The following is a 21061-nucleotide window of genomic DNA, read 5'->3' as shown; positions in this document are numbered from 1 at the left end:
AACAATCAATTAAAGTCTCACAAATCTCCTATGAGGTTTTTAACAATTACAGAGAGTTCCCCTCAGGTTCTAAAAATTATAAATACTTCGCTTACGTTTATTGTTTAGTAACAATGTAGGTCTAATAAGATAGATTTTCTCGCAAAAATCCTAAATTTCCCTTTTGTACAAAACTAAGAAAGAAAAATATTGTATACTCAATTATTTTCTTCCATACTTTGCAAAAATCAGCAAGCCTAATCCTTAATAACTATCCAAACATAAATTCTAAAACTAATTAGCTGTCGATCCCAAATTGGATATACACTATCAATATTTGCCATACGAAAAACAAAGAAAAAAACATGCACATATACAAACCCCATTGACAACCAATTTTATCCCCAAAATTAAATATCAATGCTCAAATACCTTTTTAATACAGGTTAATCTGATCTAAAATTACCATTACAACTTTTCTATGCCCTTAAAAATATTAATATTTTAAAAGTAAAGAATAAATTCTACCTCCACAATAAAATCATAATAAAAAATTTCTAATCCATTGAAAGAAACTGTTATGTAATTATTGACATTTTATAAAAAAATTTTTTGACAACAAATAAAATATTATAAATTCCACATTTTTAGTTTTTCTTCTTATTTTAACCATCAATTTCATTATTTATTTCTCTATCACTGTAAGTCTATATTTGTATAAAAACTAAGGGCATTAATGTTTAATAAATATATGAGGTGTGGATTCCGCCCCTCTTTTTCTATATTTGTATACTTTGCAACCTCATAGCACTAATCAATAGGATTTAGATTTAAGCTGTGTTTGATAAAACTGAAGTCTGAAATTTGAATTTGAAATTTGAATCTATTAAATTATTAAATTGTTCAGTATTAAATCTAATACATTTGAGTGTATATCATATTTAGTGATAAGTGAATAGGTTATCACTTAATTTTGAGAGTAAGTTTTGCCTAGAAAATTTAGTCCCACTTAATTAATTCATATGTTCAATTTTTGATTATCAAACGGTCTAAATATATTAAGATCTGATTCCATTAAATTTAAGTGCTGAATTAGGTTATCAAATAGGCTTTAGTGTTTGATATTTTGCATAAGCAAGATCACCTTATTGATACTCTTAAAATTAGTTTCAAAGCTGTTTTGTTTGCTTCCATATCTTTGCGATTTATATTTTTGTGGAATATAACAAATTCAAATAAATTTAGAATTTATTTTGTTTTCTAAATAATTAAATTAAGGTATTTATATAGTCAATTTATAATCATCTTATAACGACTCAAAATTATAAACAAACAATGTCTAAACCAAGAGTAATAATCGACCTAATTTGTATGCAGTACCCATCATCATCATGGTTGTTGGTTCGATTTCATAGGCTAATTATACTTTGCACAAAAAAAGTTAAAAACTAATAATGTAAGATTAGAAGGGAAAGTGTGACAAAAATGAAAGAAAATTAATTATGTTTGTCTTTCCGAATGGTTTGTAAGTAGGAAAACTTCAAAGTTTTTTGTTTCATTTTGTCATGAGAATTTTATAGAAAAATAGTTAGTTAGACAATAACAATTTAGACATAAGAAAGAATTTTTTTAATATTTAGAGGAATTATCACTAATTTTCCATGTATTATCCAACCTATTTTTATTAACCAAACTTGCAACCAAAAGGTCCTTTATTTTCCGTTACTTGACTTTTGCTTACTCCACCAATTTTAGCTACACCGAAACAGACTAAAAAAGCCCCCAACAAATCGCAGATTAACACATGATTCAAAATTTTCCTTTCAAAATTAAAAAATTTAAAAATATTGAACTGTAATTTTAGAAACAGTTGAATTCAAAATAGAGCAGCTTTTCCAAAGGCCTTTTTACTCCGTACGGTTGTCAAAAGCCAGTAAGTAACGTAGAAATTCATTTTTCAGTTAATTTGTCAAATGTGAGAAGAGAAATCTATCTTATTATGCTTCTTCTTATCCCCTAACACACTTCTGCTTCTTCAGACCAAACCCCTCTTCTTCTTCTTCTTCATTTTCTAAGGCCCTTACCCTTCAGATTCCTTTTTCTTTTTTTTTTTTGATTGTTCTTTGAAATTTAAGTTTGTTTGAATTGAGAATTCTACTGCCAGCTGGGGTCGGAAAGAACCCTTTTAGTTTCTTGAATGAAGGAGCTTCAAAATTAATTCTTTGGGTGAGTATTCTTATTGGGTTCTGCAAAATTTTGGACTTTTTTAGTCTTGCAGAAAGTTTACTGCTTTATTTGTGCATTTGAGAGTTTGATTAGATCTGCCCATCTGAGTCTTTTTAATGTCTTTGTCATTAATTCCTAGTGCTACAAAATTGTTTTTTCTTGGCTCCCAAAGGAAGGAGGCTAAAGACCCTCTCATACTTGCTGTTTGATTTGTCAAAGTTTCGTAATTTTGGAACTTGTTATTTTTTTTCGGATGAAGACTGTAAAGCTGCAATCTTGTTAAGCTGTTTGTTGGGTTGGTTGTGGTATTATAATTGTTTGTTGGCTGTTTAAAAGTCTTGAAAGTGAAAGAAAAAATTAGAAAGGACAAAAGTGTATGTGCACAAACATGGAGAAAGATTTTTTGGGTTTTTTAAAATCTCATGTTTTATGTTGTTCTTCAGTTTGTTTGGTTAAATAGCTATTGATTTCTAAAAAAAAAAAATAGATTATAGAAACTGTATACAGGTCAGAAATTTGGCAATGAAAACAACTGGTTATCTGGAAAGCTGTTGGAGAATAACCGTATACCTGATTGTTAGGAGCTTAATTTTGTTTTAGAATGATGATTTTGACTACTCAATTTTAAAACATGAAATTTGAATGGTTTGGAGACTATTTTTTGACTTCATGGATTTGCTAATTTTTGTGCCACTCTTTATTGTCTGTAAAAATACTAGCTAGATTTTGCCTATGCTAATTTCCTCCATTTCGATTTTTTGACTACTAGTCTGATTGTTTAACTGAGCTAAAAGGAGATCACATGGCACTTGATGACTGTCAAGTTTATAACTGCCAGATGTCAGAGTGCTTGAGTTTTTTAAACCAATTTGGAGCTGGTAGTTACCTAAGAATTTAGATGTAGTATACTTATTGCCAGGAGTTGTGTTGGGTTTGATTCAACTAATTGCCTTTGTACGACTGTCAAGGTTCTTTTCCTTTTTTCTTTAATTTCAACAGCAAGTTTAGATGAAAATAGGAATTTGTTTGAGTTGAAAATGAAAACATTTTCTGGAAGTGGGGGGATTTCGGATTTTATGATGCCACAGATTCTTTATTATGTGATTTTTTTAGATGCGAGATGTGGTACATTTTTGTGCCTCTACCCTTAAGAAGCTTTTCACAGAAAGTGGAAATGAAGAACGTGATTTACACGGTGAAAATGTAAGACAGAGAAAGTTTAAAATGTGTTATGTCTATGAAGAAGAATTATTTGATTTCTGGAAGTGTTAAAATAATGGATATGAACCAAAAGATAAGACATAAATCAAATTATATTCCACTTAGTTGAGGCTAGAGGTGGCAATTTGTCCCAAGTCCCAATGGGCTACCCATGCCCAAAGGGACTTTGGGCGGGATGGGTATTGTAATTTGATGTTGGGCGTAAAATGGGATGCATCCCAATTGTACCCATTATTTGATAGGAAATGTTGGGAAATACTTGGGTACCCATTGGGCCCAAATATCTTCCCAAAAAATTTCATTTATCCAAAAATTCATTTCTGATTTTTTTTTTTTTTGCAAAAATCTTTTTTCACTTCCATTTTCTTTCTTTTCCTTTCTTCACTTTCCTACAAAAGAAAACCAATTAAGTAAAAATGATTTCATCTAAACAACTTAAAAAAATAAAGATAACAATAAAAATAAAATGAATTGGTAAAATTTTGGTGTCTACAAGAATCAATGCTTTACTAACAACTGTTGGCACCCCTTTATGTTGATTTTATGCTAATTGTTGATTTCAACTTGAGGCCTAAATACAAATAAATGCTTTGGCAAATAATGCTCAAAGGTTTATGCTTTCGACTTGATCTTATGTCATCCTATTGACCATTCACATTTAAGGGGATGTAAAATGAGGGATTCACAGAATTGGACTGTGCCAATTATGTTTTTGTTGAGTATTAATGCATAGATGTTGATTAGAGATCTGGTATTGTTTTCTTGACTAGTTGCTGGGCACTTAAAATAATGTACTTCAGTATTTCTAGCCTGACACTATGAGCTGGAGGCTGCCCATGATGCATTTGATTGGCCACTTTTCCGAGTTCATGACTGCGAGCTGTGCTACATTAAGGCAGTGCCAATTAAAGCAAATGCAGTTATATTGTTTTGAACATTCACAAAATGGCAGCTAAAACTTTGTTAGCCCAAAGTTTTGAACAGATTTTCTGGTAGTCAAATTTTTGCTGCTGGCTAAAAATGGCACACGAAACAACAACAGGCCTAAGTAATACTGAGTGCTGATTATTCAGCTTGCTAAGGAAAAAATATATATGTATGGTTGGCTAAAGACCTCTGATGGTTCTTCGGTCCGGTTAAGTGTATCCAGTTGGGACTTTTATCCTCTCTGTGTCTTTCTATGTTATTCTTCTCATTTTTGTGTTTTTGGGTAGATTTTGGCCTTAGCCAAATGATTTGTTTTCCTTCTCTCTTTGTGGAATTTCTCTCTTCAATTTAACTAGAGATTATAGTTCTCCATGTTCTCCGGTGGATTATAATAATTTACAGCATCTTTCTTTTTCTCAGGTACAAAGTGCTTCAAGTAGTTGTTCCTGATCCATTAGAAGCAACTAACTTGTTGTACTGGTGAACTCAGAAAACTTTTACAACTTATATTAAGATGCTGGGGCTTTTTGGAGAGATGTTGTCAACTTAGAATTAGTTAAGATGAAAAACTCGCAGGTAATTGATTGTTTCAATAGAGATTTTGATGGTAATTACTGAACATCTAGCTTGGGTGCCATAAAGACTCACAAAATCTTGTCCAGTTCTTGACCTGCTGCAATCAGCTCCTCCTGCCTTTGTACGGTGAATCAGTTTTCCTATGATCGCCACAGACAATTGGATAACCACAAACATTCAGGAGCAAATAATTGTTTGTTATCTTGGAAGGATCATAGTGCATTGGAACAATGTTGTTTTGTTAATCGTGGCGATGTTATATGCTTCATAATGTCTCATACATTTACCCAGTTCAGAACTTGAAGTGTGATATCTTATTGCATAGAATTTATTGCATGTGGCCTTTGAAACCAAGAATAATAGTGGAGAATAAACTTTGAGCACCATTTTCAGTTATGATTAATTTTCATAATCAATCTGTAAAGATCTTGATGAATGAGCTCCCATCCACAGGGGTCCATCTTATTTATGCCATGGTCGTAATTTCATATGCAAACGATGAGGTTGTGTTGCCCAAAGCTACAGTTCTGCTAATTCATATCTATCTGCCATGTGAAATCAAGAGCATATTGTAAGGGTCTGTGATTGATTCATATGTAAGTATTATAAGAGAAGATGACTGGAGAAGTGTTTGAATTGATTTAGATGTAAAGATGGAGAGTTCCGATGTGAAGGATCCAATCCGACTCTTTCTATCTGCATGTCATTGCATTTTGTTGGTGATATTGCAAATGGTTAGCCAAATCAATAGGAAGACAGCATTTTATGGCTTTTGATGCAATGTCATGGTGGTCCACTGCATTTCTTCACTAGCTTTTGAATTGTAGGAAACAGTATGTCCTGTCATTCTGGTGCCATATTGTTGTCAATTATGCATTATCTTTGGCACCTATATTAGGTTGTAATAATATTTGGATATTTCCTCAATGTATGTTAATGAAAGATGGATGCATGATGCAAACTTTTAGCAGCTCTGGTCCAGAGTTATGAGAGTTTGATGCTTTGTACTTACTAGTCTAGCAGGTTGTGTAAATATCTGATGAATAGAAGATTAACTGCTTCCTTTAACTATTTGTTCTACTTGTACCTCCAAAATATACAATCAACTTCTAATTGATATATTGTCTGATAGAGGAGACTTGGATAAGGATACTTTATCTGATTGCTGAAATTACAAAATTTCTCATGTAAATGTTTGTACCAACACAAGAATTCACAGAGACGTGTGTAGCTAGTATTATTTGAAAGTTGTTACATAAATAAATTGATATCCGGACTATAAAATGTTTATTTTAGTATTAAAAATATCCATTGGAATGGCATCTGAGAGATTATCTTTCCCACTTTATGATGGAAAACAATGTAAATAGGACTGCAGGAATCGCGATGCTAAGATGTTTAAAGTCAGCCAAAGTTGCTAGATGTTTTTTGGCTCTTTAGAACAAACAGCTTATGGATAATTCTTGGTCAATGGATAAACAACATAAGATAGATTTTATGCTACTTTTGCTGAACTTAAGAGACAAAAGTACCCTAAAATAAAAAAAGGCTGTGATTATTCCAGAAGTCTTTCAACTGTAAAGCATTCTTTGATCTATTGAACTGCATGATATTTTCCTACTGCTCAGGAGTTGATTCTGATAGAGTAATTATTTGGTTCCCTGTTCATGAGGATCATATTCTTTGATCTATTGTTCCTACTTCATGATTTTCTTGTTCCTTTTTTTAAGAATATTTTATGTATTCAACTTGAACAAAGGAATCGAATGCTGCCTATTGATATACATTTCATTGGCTTGATATCATCTGGATGTTTGAGTAGGTTTCCCTGGTAATCAGATGAAGAAACTTTTTGCAGGATTCTCCAAATGCACAAGAATTACAACCTTCAACCCAGATGTCACAGGAGTCCCAAAATGACCAACAGAATAATGCAACAGAAGCTCCTATAGCAGATTCAGGTTCAGTTTCAGTGTCCAGTAGTGATGGGAGGAAGGTTCAACGTCAGGACATTGAACTTGTAAGGAATTCTCTATGTTTCTGTTTGCTTCATCAATTGTTCAAACTGTGTTTCATAGGGAACCTGAAAGATTATCTAAACTGATCGCATAAATTGGTCTCCTGTAGGTCCAGAACTTAATAGAACGTTGCCTTCAGTTGTACATGAATAGAGATGAAGTGGTGAAAACACTTCTGACTCGTGCAAGGATAGATCCTGGCTTTACAACTTTGGGTAGGTGTGAAGCTATCAGTGAAGGTTTTATTGTGGTCTATAGTTGTCTGATTTGCACTACTATACAAATAATTCCTGTATGAGTCGTTCTCTGACTGCATATTATGAAGTGTTAGTTGAATGTGTTTTTATTGTAGTTTTTCTTCATTTATAAAGATCATGAGTGATGATTTATTCCCCTTGTGGTGATACAACAATATTAAGCAAATATTGCAGATTCCCTTATTTCCAAACAGATGATTGGTTTTGGTCTTTTAGCTGATTACTTATTCCATCTTTTGGTATACAGTATGGCAGAAGTTGGAAGAAGAGAATGCTGATTTTTTTCGGGCCTATTACATCAGGCTTAAATTGAAGAAACAGATAACCTTGTTCAATCACTTGCTTGTTCATCAGTTTAATCTCATGAAGTATCCTCCACCTCCAAAAATTCCATTGGCTCCTATACAGAATGGGATTCATCCCATGCCAGGTAAAGATATCATTCAATGATTATCAGCCAATAGATTCTTTACTTATTTGGAGATGTTATGGGGTGCGCATTTTGTCAAATTCACAAGATATTGAAGTCAAAATGATTGCTTTTGACCACACAATTTAGTAGGATTTATGGCTTGCGGGAAATTTTTTTTTTTTGAGAACATTAAACTAAAGTAATTTGGTGCTGGAAATTTCCTATCTTTGAACAAGTTGCTTTGATTGAAATAAATAGCCTATGCTGACATGCCCAACTACATTTCTTCTTTTCTTTCCCCCCCCCCCCCCTTGATCTGTTACAAACAAAGATGGAGCTATGGAGCGGCCACCAACCCCAATGATCTAGAAATTTGTTTAACCCTTTAGAAATTTGAAAGTTTTTAAAGAAATCCTTTTAAGATAAAAATTTTCCTCCAACAAAAAATTGCAAGGTTTTTATGATGCAACTTGCAATACACTATTCATTTGATATTTAATCTTGTCCCCCATAGAAAAACTTCTGGCTCCGTCTTTGATGACAAAGCTCCAAAGAACTAGAAGTCTAGCCTTATTGTGAGATCTAAGGGCTGTTGTAGACTCAGTCATGAATGTGGCATCACATTGAGAGGCTTGCACTGGATTTATGAAGAGATGAGGACATGACAAGTAATCGACTAATTAAGATCAGTCTGTAGAGGAAATGTTAGTACCGAATAGTGCCAATTAGTTTGAATGAACTTAACACTTGAAAACTTTAATTGCTCAGATTTTTGCTAAAGGAAAATAAATTCTTGGAATCTTGGTACTGATCTATGTAGAACCTTTCTGAAAGGAAAAAGAATGCTATATGTCTACCAAGCTTGTGCCATATGTATTCTTCTATGCATCCTTCACATGGCCCCTATGTAACTGTACTCTCTAAGAGTATTAAACTTAGAGAAGAATAAAATTTGTGTACAATTTATTACATGTCTCTCCTTGAGTGTTTGTGCTTCATATTCTGGGATTGTAAACTAATTGGTTCAAATAGAGTCTTATGGATTAATAGCTTTTCTGCTTTGTTTTAACTTGGTCTTTCTTGTCCATGATCTTGACTTGTTGAGAATATGGATTTATCTTTGACTTCTTTAGTTTTTGTCACCCTTTAGATTGTGCTAGTCAATGCAATTTTTCTCATGCCCCCTGTTCTCTTCATTAACTAATGTTCTCATTGCTTTTCAGTGCATTCAGGAATTATGAGTTGAATGAAGTGATTTTTCTTTGTTAATAGCTTTCTGCAGATGTTTGAAACATTCTAAAAAATAATGTGTTAGGAATGTATTTAAATCCACTTCTTTGCAGTGCAGGCAACACATTACCAATGGGATACCCTGTCTTACAACCGCCTCCAGTGTCAGTTACTGGTCAACCTCATCTTGACCCAATGGCCTGTGGAATATCTAGCCCTCATGGGGTTAATGGCGTGCCTGCACCAGGCAACTTCCATCCCATGCGGATAAATGCTGGAAATGAGTGAGATTTTTTTTTTTGGTGCTTTATTTTTTCCCCCTGTATATATGTTGGTTCTTTTTTTGGTTTTCTGTAAAGTTCTCCATTGTGCTTCAAGTTGTAAAAATTTTTTCAACATGTGGTATCAAGATTTTATGCACATTAACTTGTTAATACCTTCCTTTTCAACTTTGGTTTCTGTACATAATATTGCATTGCCCATTTCCCTCTTCTTTTTCTCTTTCCAATTGAGGATGGCATAATATGTGTCCGAGGCTTCTACTTACTGTACAGTTGTTCTTTCTACAGGATGGTCATGGACAGCGGGGCTGCTGATGTACCAGCTGCTATCGCACCAAGTAGTGCGATGTCATCAATGTCAGAGATGCCTGTAAGCCCTACTTCAGTAGCATCCAGTGGCCATTTTCCCTTCACGGCATCGGAAATGTCAGGAATGGGAGTTGATACATCAGCACTTGATACGGCATTTACATCTGATGTGGCAAGTTCAGTTGGATTGCAACTTCCTCAAGATAACGGAAACGGAAACTCAAGAGATTCTCTTAGATCGTTGGCTCAGATCCCCTGGAACTTCAGCCTTTCGGACTTAACAGCAGATTTGTCAAACTTAGGAGGTATGTCTTTTTAATGATAAGAACTAAAGAATTATTAAATGTTTTGTGTCTTTTCACTCTTTTGTGTCGTGAACCCCTGCTTCATTAAAAAATAGACGTCAAGTTTATTGGTGAAGAGAATTGGTTTACTAGGACAACATTGATCCTTGATATGTAGTAGTTTAAATGATTTCACTTTATAAACCTTTTAATGGTGAAATATGTCAGAATCTTTGAGGAGCCAAGTGGTATTCACATTGCTTCTGCAGTTATATATTTTCCTTTTCTGCCCAAAGAAGAAACCTCCAGGAAGTGCATGGGTTAGCTTTTGGGGGAGGAGCCCAACAACAGCGTGATTGCCAAGTAATGGCTCAACATTTGGGAAGGAGTCCAATACTAATGTGACCGCCAAATAGTAAGATTAACCTTTGGGGAGGAGCACAATGCCCATGACTCTCATACACTAGCATTCTGGGCTACCTTATTTCTAGTTGCCGTTGTGAAACTTATTTTCCCATGACCAGTCATAGACCAAAATTTGTAGTCTTACAGTTGGATGAAAATCTTTTACTCTCTGTTCTCTGCTGTACAATTAGAAGTTACCCTGAGATCCCTGCATAATTTTCTCATACTCAAGAGTCATTCTTGTCCGTAATTTACAGCTATTGTTCACCTTGGAATCTAGAGACCTTTGAATAGTTTCTTAGGTGTAGTCTTTAGCGATTGATCATGAAACGCTTGAAATGTGCATCCCAATTTTGATTGCATGCTCGTCTGAAAATAAAATGGTATGAGAATATGAACCCTATTCTTTTTTCTTTTAGGCGGGATACAATGTGCATTTTGTAAATGCTCAAAAGTCTTGATTTTCTCCTGAAACTATATTTTATGTTTAAATTCCAAGTTGGTTTTGAGATTCCAACACATTGCGTTGCTGGTAATGATGTAGCCTTCATATGATATCCTATTTATTGCCGTTTGATATGCTACTTATGGCCATCATATTTCTACTTCTTCAATGGTATCATATGCTGATGATTTAAACTATATGTTTTTCTTTGAAAATATGCAGATTTAGGACCTCTTGGAAATTATCCTGGTTCCCCCTTTTTGCCATCCGATTCTGATATTTTGCTTGATTCTCCCGAGCAAGAGGATATAGGTAAGCCTGAAAGTTCTCCAGGTCAGCTTGTTCTAACTGCTTAAACTCGTTTACTTCAGAGCTTTCATCTAGACTACAGCATTTGTTTCCCTAATTCTTGCATTTTCATTTCAGTGGAGGAGTTTTTTGTTGATGTACAACCATCTCAATCGGATGAAGAGAGGTCCTAGATTGAGTAAGGTGAGGCACATCAACTGACTAGAACGTAGAAATTCAGTTGTAGGAATAAGAGGTTCTGTACAATAACAGTTGAGACCTTGGTACTGGAAACACTTGTATCTTTAATTGGCATTTAAGTATATAGTTATTGACAAAATTTGTAATCGTAGCTTTTCAGCAGTGTAGTTTAGAATCAGTGTTGTGGTTTTGCAAAACTGTGTCAGGTTTCATCTCTTATATAGTTTCAAGTTTATATTCTGGACAGTGCTAAATCAGACAGAACGAGATCTTATCCTGTACTTGCTGACTGTTTGGTCTAATTCTTGTAAATTTATGTTTGAGGGTAACCTATTAATGCATTAAGCTGTGAATTAAAAGGAGTTTATACATATTTTTACTTTTTACATGTACCTAGGATCCCTTTTTCAGTTCTGTACATGAGTTAAACTATCAGCCTTGACTTAAAGACAGGAAACATCGGTTTGGTTGATTAATAGATATCACCAGGGACTTTATGCTGAAATAATCAACCTGGTTAAGCTTGGATTATCAAAAGGATTAAGGTTAGCATGTTCAATGTAAAGAAAAAAAAAAGTCATGAAAAATTATCAGTCTGATTAAAGGTTAATTGAAGTGATTAAGGTTAGCATGTGCAGGCAAAATATTTTATAATTTTTTTTTTGGCTGAAGTAATCAAAGTGATTAAGGTTAGCATGTGAAATGTAAAATAGGCCATTAAAAAAAATAACTCGTAATACAAAGAATTTTCAAAAGTCGCATTCATAAAATGTGTACTTTCCAAAAGTTGTATTTTTGAAATGCAAGCAGCCTCATTTGGAAAATAAACATCATTTTTTGGGAGTTGGAAAAACTTTTTCTTTCAATAATCTTTACAAAATCAAGTTCACAGTATTTGTCAATTATGTTTGGACATTGGGTCCAAACAATCATCAGAAAAATCGTTCAGACCGATTTTGTGTAAAATGCACAAAATGTAATTTTGTGTGTATATAATATAATTCACTTTCAATAACGTGTAATTATAGAATAAAATTTTGTGAATCTCATACATGATATGAAAAATGATGTTAAACAATATACAAGATATAATCTGAACCTTACATTATTGATCAAATCTTGACCATCAATCTTTCGGAACGGTTGGTACCTATGAGCAACTGTTACCTCCTGCAATTGTTCCTACCTCTCCTCCATTATGTTTTGAGTTCTAGTAACTTATGAACTCCTGTCCTCCAGTTAGATTTTGGCACCTACTTGATTTTGGGTTTTCTTTTCAATACCAACTCTAGTTCTTGCTACATTTATTTCAATCATTCTACTCTCAATCCTGAAAAGTTTAGGCTTGGGGGTAAGGATGCAAACGAATTGAGTCGAATCGAGTATCGGTCTAATCGAGTCGAGTCTCAACGTAATTTTATAAAATTTGAACTCGAGCTTGAGTTTGACGAGTTCAAAATATTTAGGTCAAGCTTGAGCTTAAAAAATATAACAAATAATTATTTTATTTTTTATAAATGAATAAAATAATAATTTATAATAAAATAATAAAATATTAGGAATATATATATGTGTGTAATTTTACATTTAAAATAAACTATATATATATAATCATCAGTTAACGAATTTAATATTTTTGAATTCAAATTCGAATTCGAGTTCGACTTGATCAGCTCGATCTCGATGTTTGAGTTCGCGAGTCGATTTAATTTGTTTGCAACCCTAGTTGGGAGTGTAGGGCATTTGTTTGACCAAAAGGTATTCTCCTATTGGATCAGGGTTAAAATGCCAAGGATTCGGCCGAATGTAATGTATAGTAGACCCAAGAACAATTATCCTATTAGGCTCCACTTACAAATATAAGTCCGATCCAGGATATTTTCATAGAGGGGCCATGCTAATTCAAATTACATATAATCAGTTATTTTCACTTTAGTGGGTCTCACTTGTCCAATCTCATTTGTATAAACGGGCTACTTTTATGCTCTTAAGTGAGTCCCGATCGTCCAATCTCATTCATGTGAAAATGCGACTCTGTATCTTATCAACCGGTAGCGTGCTTTTGTGGGTCTTTACTGTCCAATCTCATTTTTTTAGACGGCTCATTTTATTGCACTTCAGTTGTCGAACCGTCCAATCGCATTTACATAGAGAGGCCATGCAAATTTAAATTACAGTCACTTATTTTCGCTTTAACGAGTTTCATTTGTCCAATCTCATATATGTACATAGGCCCCTATAATGCACGTTGGTGAACCTCTACTATCTAATTTTTTTTCCCCTAAATCCTTCCTCCCTTTTCCATACGCTTTCCATTCCTAAATTATCAATCTAGGATTTCAAACTCTGAATGTGAAAGTGAAAAAAACTCTAATTTCATTTATATAGAAAGGTGATTCTGTTTTATTATCAACGGCTAACTTCTTCATCACTGATTCTTAATTTGTTATATGTCATTAATGCTTATGTGAAATTATTAACCATTGCCATTTGGCAACTAGTTTTGTCTTTTGTAATAGACACGGTAGTAGTTTTTACACTGACAAAACCTAAGTGAATAAGCAAATCATTTTAAGGTTTCAATTTTGTACTACCTCCTAATATCTGTATGATGGTAGTATTTAAAGAACAACTGATGTTAATTATGAATATAAATTCCAGATTCTTTCCTATTATTACTCTCTTATGTAGGCTAATTTTGATTTTTTGATAATAAAACAATAATTTATTTAATGGCAATAATGTACATTGTAAAAGGATGGGATAAAGAAAATCATGTGAAATACAATATACTACACTAAACGGTCATGCTTAGTGAATGTATTACATACGATTAAGTAGGAATCTAAGAAGCAAAAGTGAGGATATAAACTTGACCCAAAACTTAGTTAATTGAGTTGAGGATGGATCTAAATATTTGTCAGAATAGTTGTGTTGAGGTTAGATTTAAATACTGTTTTACATGAAATGAGTTGAACTCGTGTCTGTCAAATTTGGCTTATAAGGTCCAATTGACATGTCTATTCTTACACTTCTATATAAATTTTAGTTTCTTTTTTTTTTAATTTCTTTTTGAAAAAAGAATTATATTGTTCTAGTCAATGTTTGATTGCCGTTGTTTTCTAGTCCTTGTTGTTTTGGTCAACTTCAACAATTTCTATCTGGGAGGGGCTAAATCAACACCCCCATATGCCCATTGGACAACAATGCCCTTGTTTATTAAGTTTATTTGATTCTTCTTATAGTTCTAAATAACATATATTTTTTGGGTAAATTACATTTTACCCCCCTGTGATTTTGCATTTTTTTTACATAACTCCCCTATGGTTTCAAAAACTATACATAACCCCTTCATGGTTTGGATTAAAGTGTCAAAGTGACGGAAATAGTCACTCGTAACGAAACTTCTAAAAATGTCAAAATTACCCTTATAAATACATGACACATTAATCCCGTATGATTTTTATATTTTACCATATAACCCCTTTATGGTTTAATATTTTACCATATAACCCCCTTATGGTTTTCAAAATATACACATGACCCCCCTTGATTAACAAATAATTTTCAACTTTACATAAGGGTATTTTTGACATTTTAGGTGACTCCGTTATGAATGATCGTTCCCATCACTTTGACACTTTAATCCAAACCATAAGGGGGTTATGTGTAGCTTTTGAAACTATAGGGGGGTAATGTAAAAAAATGCTAAACCATAGGGGGGTAAAGTGAAATTTGCCCATATTTTTTTCCTCCCCTTTAGTGTGTGTGGGAGAGTTCGAACATGGGACCTCTCGTTTACATTTTCTTTCCCTTTCGAAATCAACTCAACCGATCCCCTCCCCTAAGTAATGTACGTTGACAAAGTAAAAAAAAAAAGGAGAAAAATATCTCCATTTAGAAGAGAATATTTTAAACAATTTACAAGTGCTTAAGAATCTTAATTTTTTAATTTACAGATTAATTTAGCAATAGAAGTTTTTCAATTACAAATGAGCATGTAAATAGTAGTGTCTATGCATTTCAAGTTTCTAAAAGTAAAATCTCTATAGTTTTCAAGATGGAACAATCAATTAAAATCTCACGAACCTCTCCTAAGATTTTTAACAATTACATAGAACTCCCCTCAAATTTTAAAAATTACATATACCTCCCTTACATTTATTATTTAGTAACCTTGTAGGTCCAACAAGATAAATTTTCTCACAAAAATCCTAAATTTCCCTTTTGTACAAAACTAAGAAAGAAAAATATATTACACTCAATCATTTTCTTCCACACGTTGCACAAATCAGTAAGTCTAATCTTTAATAACCATCCAAGCATAAGTTCTAAAATTAAGTAACCGTCGATCCCAAATTGTATATATAGTATCAATACTTACCACGTGAAAAAAAGAAAAAAAAATACACACACAAAAACCCCATTGACAACTAATTTTATCCTCCAAATTAAATATCAATGCTCAAATACTTTTTAAATACAAGTTAATCTGATCTAGAACCACTATTACAACCTTTCTATGTCTTTAAAAATATTAATATTTCTGAAGTAAAGAATAAATTCTACCTCCACAATAATATCATAATTAAAATTTCTAATCTACTAAAAGAAATTCTTATGTAATTATGGACATTTTATAAAAATTTTTCTTGAAAACAAACAAAATATGACAAATTCCACATCTTTATTTTTTTTTCTATTTCAACCATCAATTTCATTATATATTTCTCTATCACTGCAAGTCTCTTCATTTCCTTCTAGTTTGACATATAATCTACTCCCTTTATTGATTTTGTAATCTCAATTTGCTAATATCCACAAAAGTGAAGATAATAAAAAGAGGTTATGTTAACTAGAAAAGAGAGAAGCCAAAATAAATAAGAGATAGAAAATAGATTTTTTTGGGTTTTGTAAATTTATTGCTTTAAATTTAAAATTGTCTACAAAGTAGAGGGCATTATAGATATTTTAGTAAGTTTTCAAATTTGAGGGGAGCTAAGTGAATGATGTGAACATAGGCCCTGATGGTTCATGTTCAAGTCGTATCAATGGTTGATCTATTGGAGTTCATCACATCATCATCAAATCATCCATTGGAGTTCATCACATCCGGATCCCTTCCAATGTTTTAGTTCGTTTATTGGTTTTAATTGTTATTAGGATTTATGTTGTCATTCTCTAAATTAATTCCAACAATTTTGGTTGCATAACTAGGGTTAGTTTGGAATTAATTTAAGTTGTTAGTTTGGTTGAATAAACGGCTAAAGGTTATGCGGACCAATGTTGGAGTCGAATTAGTGTTAGGTTAGTTGAGTCAAGTTAGGGTTGTTATTCTTAGCCGAACTTAGGTTAAGTCTTAGTTATAGTTGAGTTAGGTTTTGAGTTTTGTAAAAGCTATATAAAGCCTTAAGTGTCAATGTTTTTCATAGTGAATGATGAATTAAGAAAATTTCAGCAATACTTTGTGTTTCGCGAGTCTCTTGTTCAAGAGTTCCAAACTTGAATACTTAAGAAGATTCTTGAGTTTCAATTGATTTATTAATTTAGAAATGCACTAGATTGTGGTATTATCCTACTCTTCTAATTGTCCTTGATCGTTTATAATCCGCTACTCTAAACTAGGTCCCGATGGTTCATGTTCAAGTCATAAAATGGTTGATCCATTGGAGTTCATCATATCATCATCAACTCATCCATTGGAGTTCATCAAACTGTGATACCATATTCTAAATTTTTGAACTTGTCTCTTATAGGTTTTGTCATAGAGTTGGCAGGGTTCGTATCAGTGAAATTGTCAGAAGACTCAAGGAAGGTTTCTGAAATTATCCCTAACCTTTTTCATGTGATCATCTGTGATAGCCCCACTTCCCCAAAGGCAAACTAGAGGGGTCAGCGGACCGTCTGCCCAACTCTCGCTATGACTCACTACAATCCATAGCAAGAATTACTTGAAATTTCTAAACTAAACAAAATAATATTCATTACACCCCAAAATAACACTTGCATACATCCACAAGCTAATACATAGGTTCACGTACAAAAGATTCATCATTTGGCGCCTATCTTAATTACAACCCAAAAATATATACACTACAGTCATTTCTACTAAAATAAAAACTTAAAGTCTCTCAACACATTCCAACAGTATTTTTCAGCACTCTCAGATCCGAATCCTATTAAGGAAAACAAAACGTGGGATGAGCTTACGTCCAGTGAGCATTCCAGGTAAACAAGCAAAATAAGAGAATAACACAATTTAACATGTAAGCACGTTTTCCCAACTAATATAGGTTCAAGTAAATCGATACTCAACTTTAGAAACTAGTAGTGGAGCAATTAATTGTGATAGGAATCTTTCAGCGTAAAATACTTGATAAACAATAACATTCATGCGTGCATTCATTCATTCGTTCAAGTAAATACAAGAATGAACAATAATTTAAACATTAAAAGGATACGGGCTCACAAGGAGCAATATTCACCTTATAACTACCAATAAACAATCCCCTACATTTTACCACCTTATAACCTCCGAACTCCCACCTTATGTCCTCCAAAAGATCAACAATCCCCTCATTTAACATTTACCTTATGCCCTCCGTGTCACGCCCCATTTTTAAATGAAAATGTAATGTGTTTAGAAAAATAAATTTTTGATTGAAAAATGGGTTTTTGATTTATTTTGAGTAAAAAGGAGTTTTTGATTTTTAGAAAATAAATAAAGAAAATGGGCCTAAATGGGACTTAAAGTGCAACGATTTTAATCCAAAAATAATAGTTTAAAAAGGGTTTTTAAGAAAAAAATAGGAGTCATCACTTGGTATTGAGTTAAAATGTACCAAGTCACCTAAAATGAATTTTTAAAGAAAAAGTAGAGAAAACCCTTTTTAAACGACTTCAAGTTTGCGAAAATTAAGAGAAAAGAGGCCGGAAGTCACATTTGAAGAAAGGGAAGGCAAGGATAAAATCCAAGGTACCCTTTCAATCTAGCCAAGCTAGTTGTGTGATTTAGTCAAAAAATTTTCTTATTTTAACTTAGGAATTTATCACATTTTGATGTCACTATATGGATGCAAAAACCTAAACCTAGGAAGATGTCGGGGGTCGGAATATCTCTTCAAAAGCTTGATTGGTGCAAATCACATTAATTGTGATGCCCAAGAGTGACTCTTTGAAGAGGTCACGAATATGCAAAAATATGAGACCCGAAGAAAAATAAAAGAAAATAATAATTATACAAATATATATGACCTAAAGGAATGCATCATAACGGGTGCGGGGGCTAAAATTCGTGACTTTAATTTTCCCTTTAATAGAGGGAATACGAGCGTGCTAAGGCTAGAAAATCATATTTGTCCATATCCCATATTCGATGGGTATTTCTCATATCTAATCAAGCAAAATAATCTAACCTAGTTCTAACTTTCCTTAAATGAAATGCAAGTCTAATGTCATGATTCATACATAAGGGGTAAGGAATATACATATAAGGAAAATATGGGATAAGGGATATACATATAAGGGGAATGTCATGCAAAATAAAAAAAAAACCTACAAAAGTAGAAACTATGCATGAAATGTAGTGCTTTGTCACACAAACATGATCTAACGTGTGGATGGTTCCCAAGAGTCTAGCGTTGGACTAGCCCATGTTTATAAATTCTCACTAGCATTGGACTAGTGAGAAATCGGAGAGGAGGGCCACAACTAGCGTTGGACTAGTGTGAAATCGGAAGAAAAGGGGGCTACAACTAGCGTTGGCAAATAAATCATGTAAAATATAATAAAGCAAATAAACACATAAATCATATATAGCACATAGCACATAAATATGATATTTAGATAAAAGGCCCTAAGAAAGCGAGTAACACGTAAACACATAAGCATGCATAGCACACAAAGCAAATAAATCAAATAAAGCCCTAACTATTACATTTGGGGGCCCTAACTACAATTTAAAAGGGAAAAAAATGAAATAAAATGAAATAATAACCTAACTATTATAATTGTGGCATTTAATTGTCTTCCAAATAAAAATTAAAATAAATATACAAAATCAAAACAATTAAAGTGACTAAATAAATAAATGAAATAAAAACATTCAAAAAGCATGCAATTACGCACATAAAGTCACATAGGAGCACATAGGATCAAGTAAAATTAAAATAAAGAGCAGAGTACACCTCATTTGAATTGGTGACCTAATGAAGTGAAGTTTTCCTTATTTACCCTCCAAAACAAAGAAAAAGGGTCAAGACATCGCTTTAATTAACAAATAATCACATGAAATGGAAATAAATATGAAATTGAATCAATCAAATCATTCAAATAAAAATAAACAACCCATATTCAATAAATTAAAACAAACAAGGACCCAATTGAAGTAATTAAAGAAATTTGAGGGGTCAAATTGTTATTATTACAAATATTAGGGGTCTAATTAAAATAAATTAAAATTAATGGCTTAAGAATGAAACCTACCAAAACAAAACTAAAATTCACAAAAAATAAATGAAAAACCATTTGTTACAATTAAACAACAAAAATACCCAAAATTTCACTAAAAATCCAAATCAAAATCATAAATCTCTCAAAACTATTAAACCTCAAATTTCATCCTAAAATTCACTAAAAATCGATCCAAAAATCACATTAAATCATATCAAAGAAAAATAACATGTTAAAGGACAAAAATAATTATTTTTCCAATTTTCTGGTCCATAGTGGCATTAGTTGAAAAATTAGGGCTAAAGTGCAATTTCTGGAATTTTTCATGCAGAGCATCGAAGCAAGCTTTCTTCTTTATTAGCTTTCTCTGCAACGTTTCTGGGTTTCATGCCCACCACAATTTCATCAAACAAAACATCCAACCAAACATCAACTTTGAACCAAAAAAACCTAAAGATGCAACTCCCAACGTCAAACAGATCAAATGCTACACTTTATCGCAAGATTATAACAGAAAAATGGAGATAAAACAGCAAAGGAAGAACACAAAATGCAGAGAGCAAAAAGGAAGAAATCTGTCATAAATCCGAACTTGTATGACGGAAGAGAGTTTAAAGATTACCTCTGATGTTTTAAACGACGGAACAACACGTGACACGGTAAGATAAGCAGATTCAAGTGCGAAAAAGCTACTGGTGGAAAGCTGCAAAATTTTCTCCAGGGACTGACGGTGCCGCGAATTGAAGCTTCAATTCAACAGGTTTGGAGTTGTTTTCCCCGAATTGTTTCTGAACAAAAACTTCTCCATTGCAGTCCAGGATATTGCAGAAATGAAGAGACCTCCCTGAAAATCGGAAATATGATCAGAAATTGGAGACGAATCAGGCTGATTCATCAGCCTGAGCCCTGGGTTTCTTCCAGCAAAAATTTTCTTTTGATCTCCTTTTTCCTCTATTTTTCCCTCCTCTCTCTGTGTCTTTCTTGCTCCGCCTCTTTTCTCCTCTCTTTTCTTTCTTTTCCTTGCTTTTCCCTACTCAGCCGCCACCTTCTTCCTTTTCTTTTCCTTTGTTTTTCCTCAGCAATCTGTCTTGCTCTCTCGGTTTCTTCCTTCCACAGCCCCTCTCCCTTTCTTTTTTTCTTGGCAGCCTCCACCTTCTCTCAATCTCCTCCCTCTCTTCTTACCCGTAGCTTTTCTCTCTGGTTTTCCTCCTTTTTCCAGATTTCCCCCAAGCTTTTTCTCCTTTCTCCCTCGAAACTCTTCCCTCTCTCTTGCCTTTCTTCCTCTGGTTTCTTGCCCGTAAACTTTTCACAGATTTTCCTTGCTTAGTTCCAGATTTTTCCTTGCTCTCTTTGGTTTCCTCTCCCTCTATTGGTTCCTCAGCCCGTAGCTTCCCTTGTTTTTTTTGTTTTCAGTTTCCTTCTTCTTCCCAAAGCTTCACCGCCAGCTCTCGTAGCTTTTTTCCTCCAACCCCCAGCCGCCATTCTCTTTTTCCTGTCTTCCCAAAGCTCCTCACAACCCTCTCCCAATCTCTTTTCTAGTTTTTCTCTCCT

General features: G+C 33.3%; 1 protein-coding gene and 1 long non-coding RNA gene across 4 annotated transcripts; one reads left to right on the top strand and one right to left on the bottom strand.

Moving 5' to 3' along the window:
* The first annotated feature begins 1939 nt into the window (after positions 1-1939).
* Positions 1940-11256, top strand: LOC113717164 (uncharacterized). Of its 3 annotated transcripts, none has more exons than XM_027241848.2 (9): positions 1940-2205; positions 4774-4929; positions 6788-6949; positions 7057-7162; positions 7452-7634; positions 8965-9130; positions 9416-9741; positions 10793-10882; positions 10997-11256. In XM_027241848.2, the coding sequence occupies exons 2-9, from the start codon at positions 4915-4917 to the stop codon at positions 11050-11052; spliced, it is 1104 nt and encodes a 367-aa protein (XP_027097649.1). In that variant the 5' UTR covers positions 1940-2205; positions 4774-4914; the 3' UTR covers positions 11053-11256. The 3 variants fall into 3 exon arrangements, with proteins under 3 accessions (XP_027097649.1, XP_071926738.1, XP_027097650.1); XM_072070637.1 differs by having other exon boundaries at positions 6752-6949; XM_027241849.2 differs by having other exon boundaries at positions 4756-4929.
* A 5769-nt stretch (positions 11257-17025) lies between these two features.
* Positions 17026-20692, bottom strand: LOC140016977 (uncharacterized). Its single transcript, XR_011823266.1, has 2 exons — positions 20133-20692; positions 17026-17235 (listed from the first exon to the last, which is right to left on the bottom strand). It is a non-coding gene; the product is annotated as an uncharacterized lncRNA (long non-coding RNA).
* Between the last annotated feature and the right edge of the window lie 369 nt (positions 20693-21061).

The sequence above is a fragment of the Coffea arabica genome, chromosome 11c (genome assembly GCF_036785885.1).
Source record: "Coffea arabica cultivar ET-39 chromosome 11c, Coffea Arabica ET-39 HiFi, whole genome shotgun sequence".
Classification (NCBI taxonomy): Eukaryota; Viridiplantae; Streptophyta; class Magnoliopsida; order Gentianales; family Rubiaceae; genus Coffea; species Coffea arabica.
Note: the sequence above shows the minus strand (reverse complement) of the source record. Positions and strands in the feature narration are given on the sequence as shown.

Bases quoted from the DNA above. Each gene is read 5' to 3' on its own strand.
- LOC113717164 (XM_027241848.2), top strand. The intron at 7,163-7,451 runs GTAGGTGTGAAG...TTTGGTATACAG, and splicing joins TCCTGGCTTTACAACTTTGG to TATGGCAGAAGTTGGAAGAA. The intron at 9,131-9,415 runs GTGAGATTTTTT...TTCTTTCTACAG, and splicing joins CGGATAAATGCTGGAAATGA to GATGGTCATGGACAGCGGGG.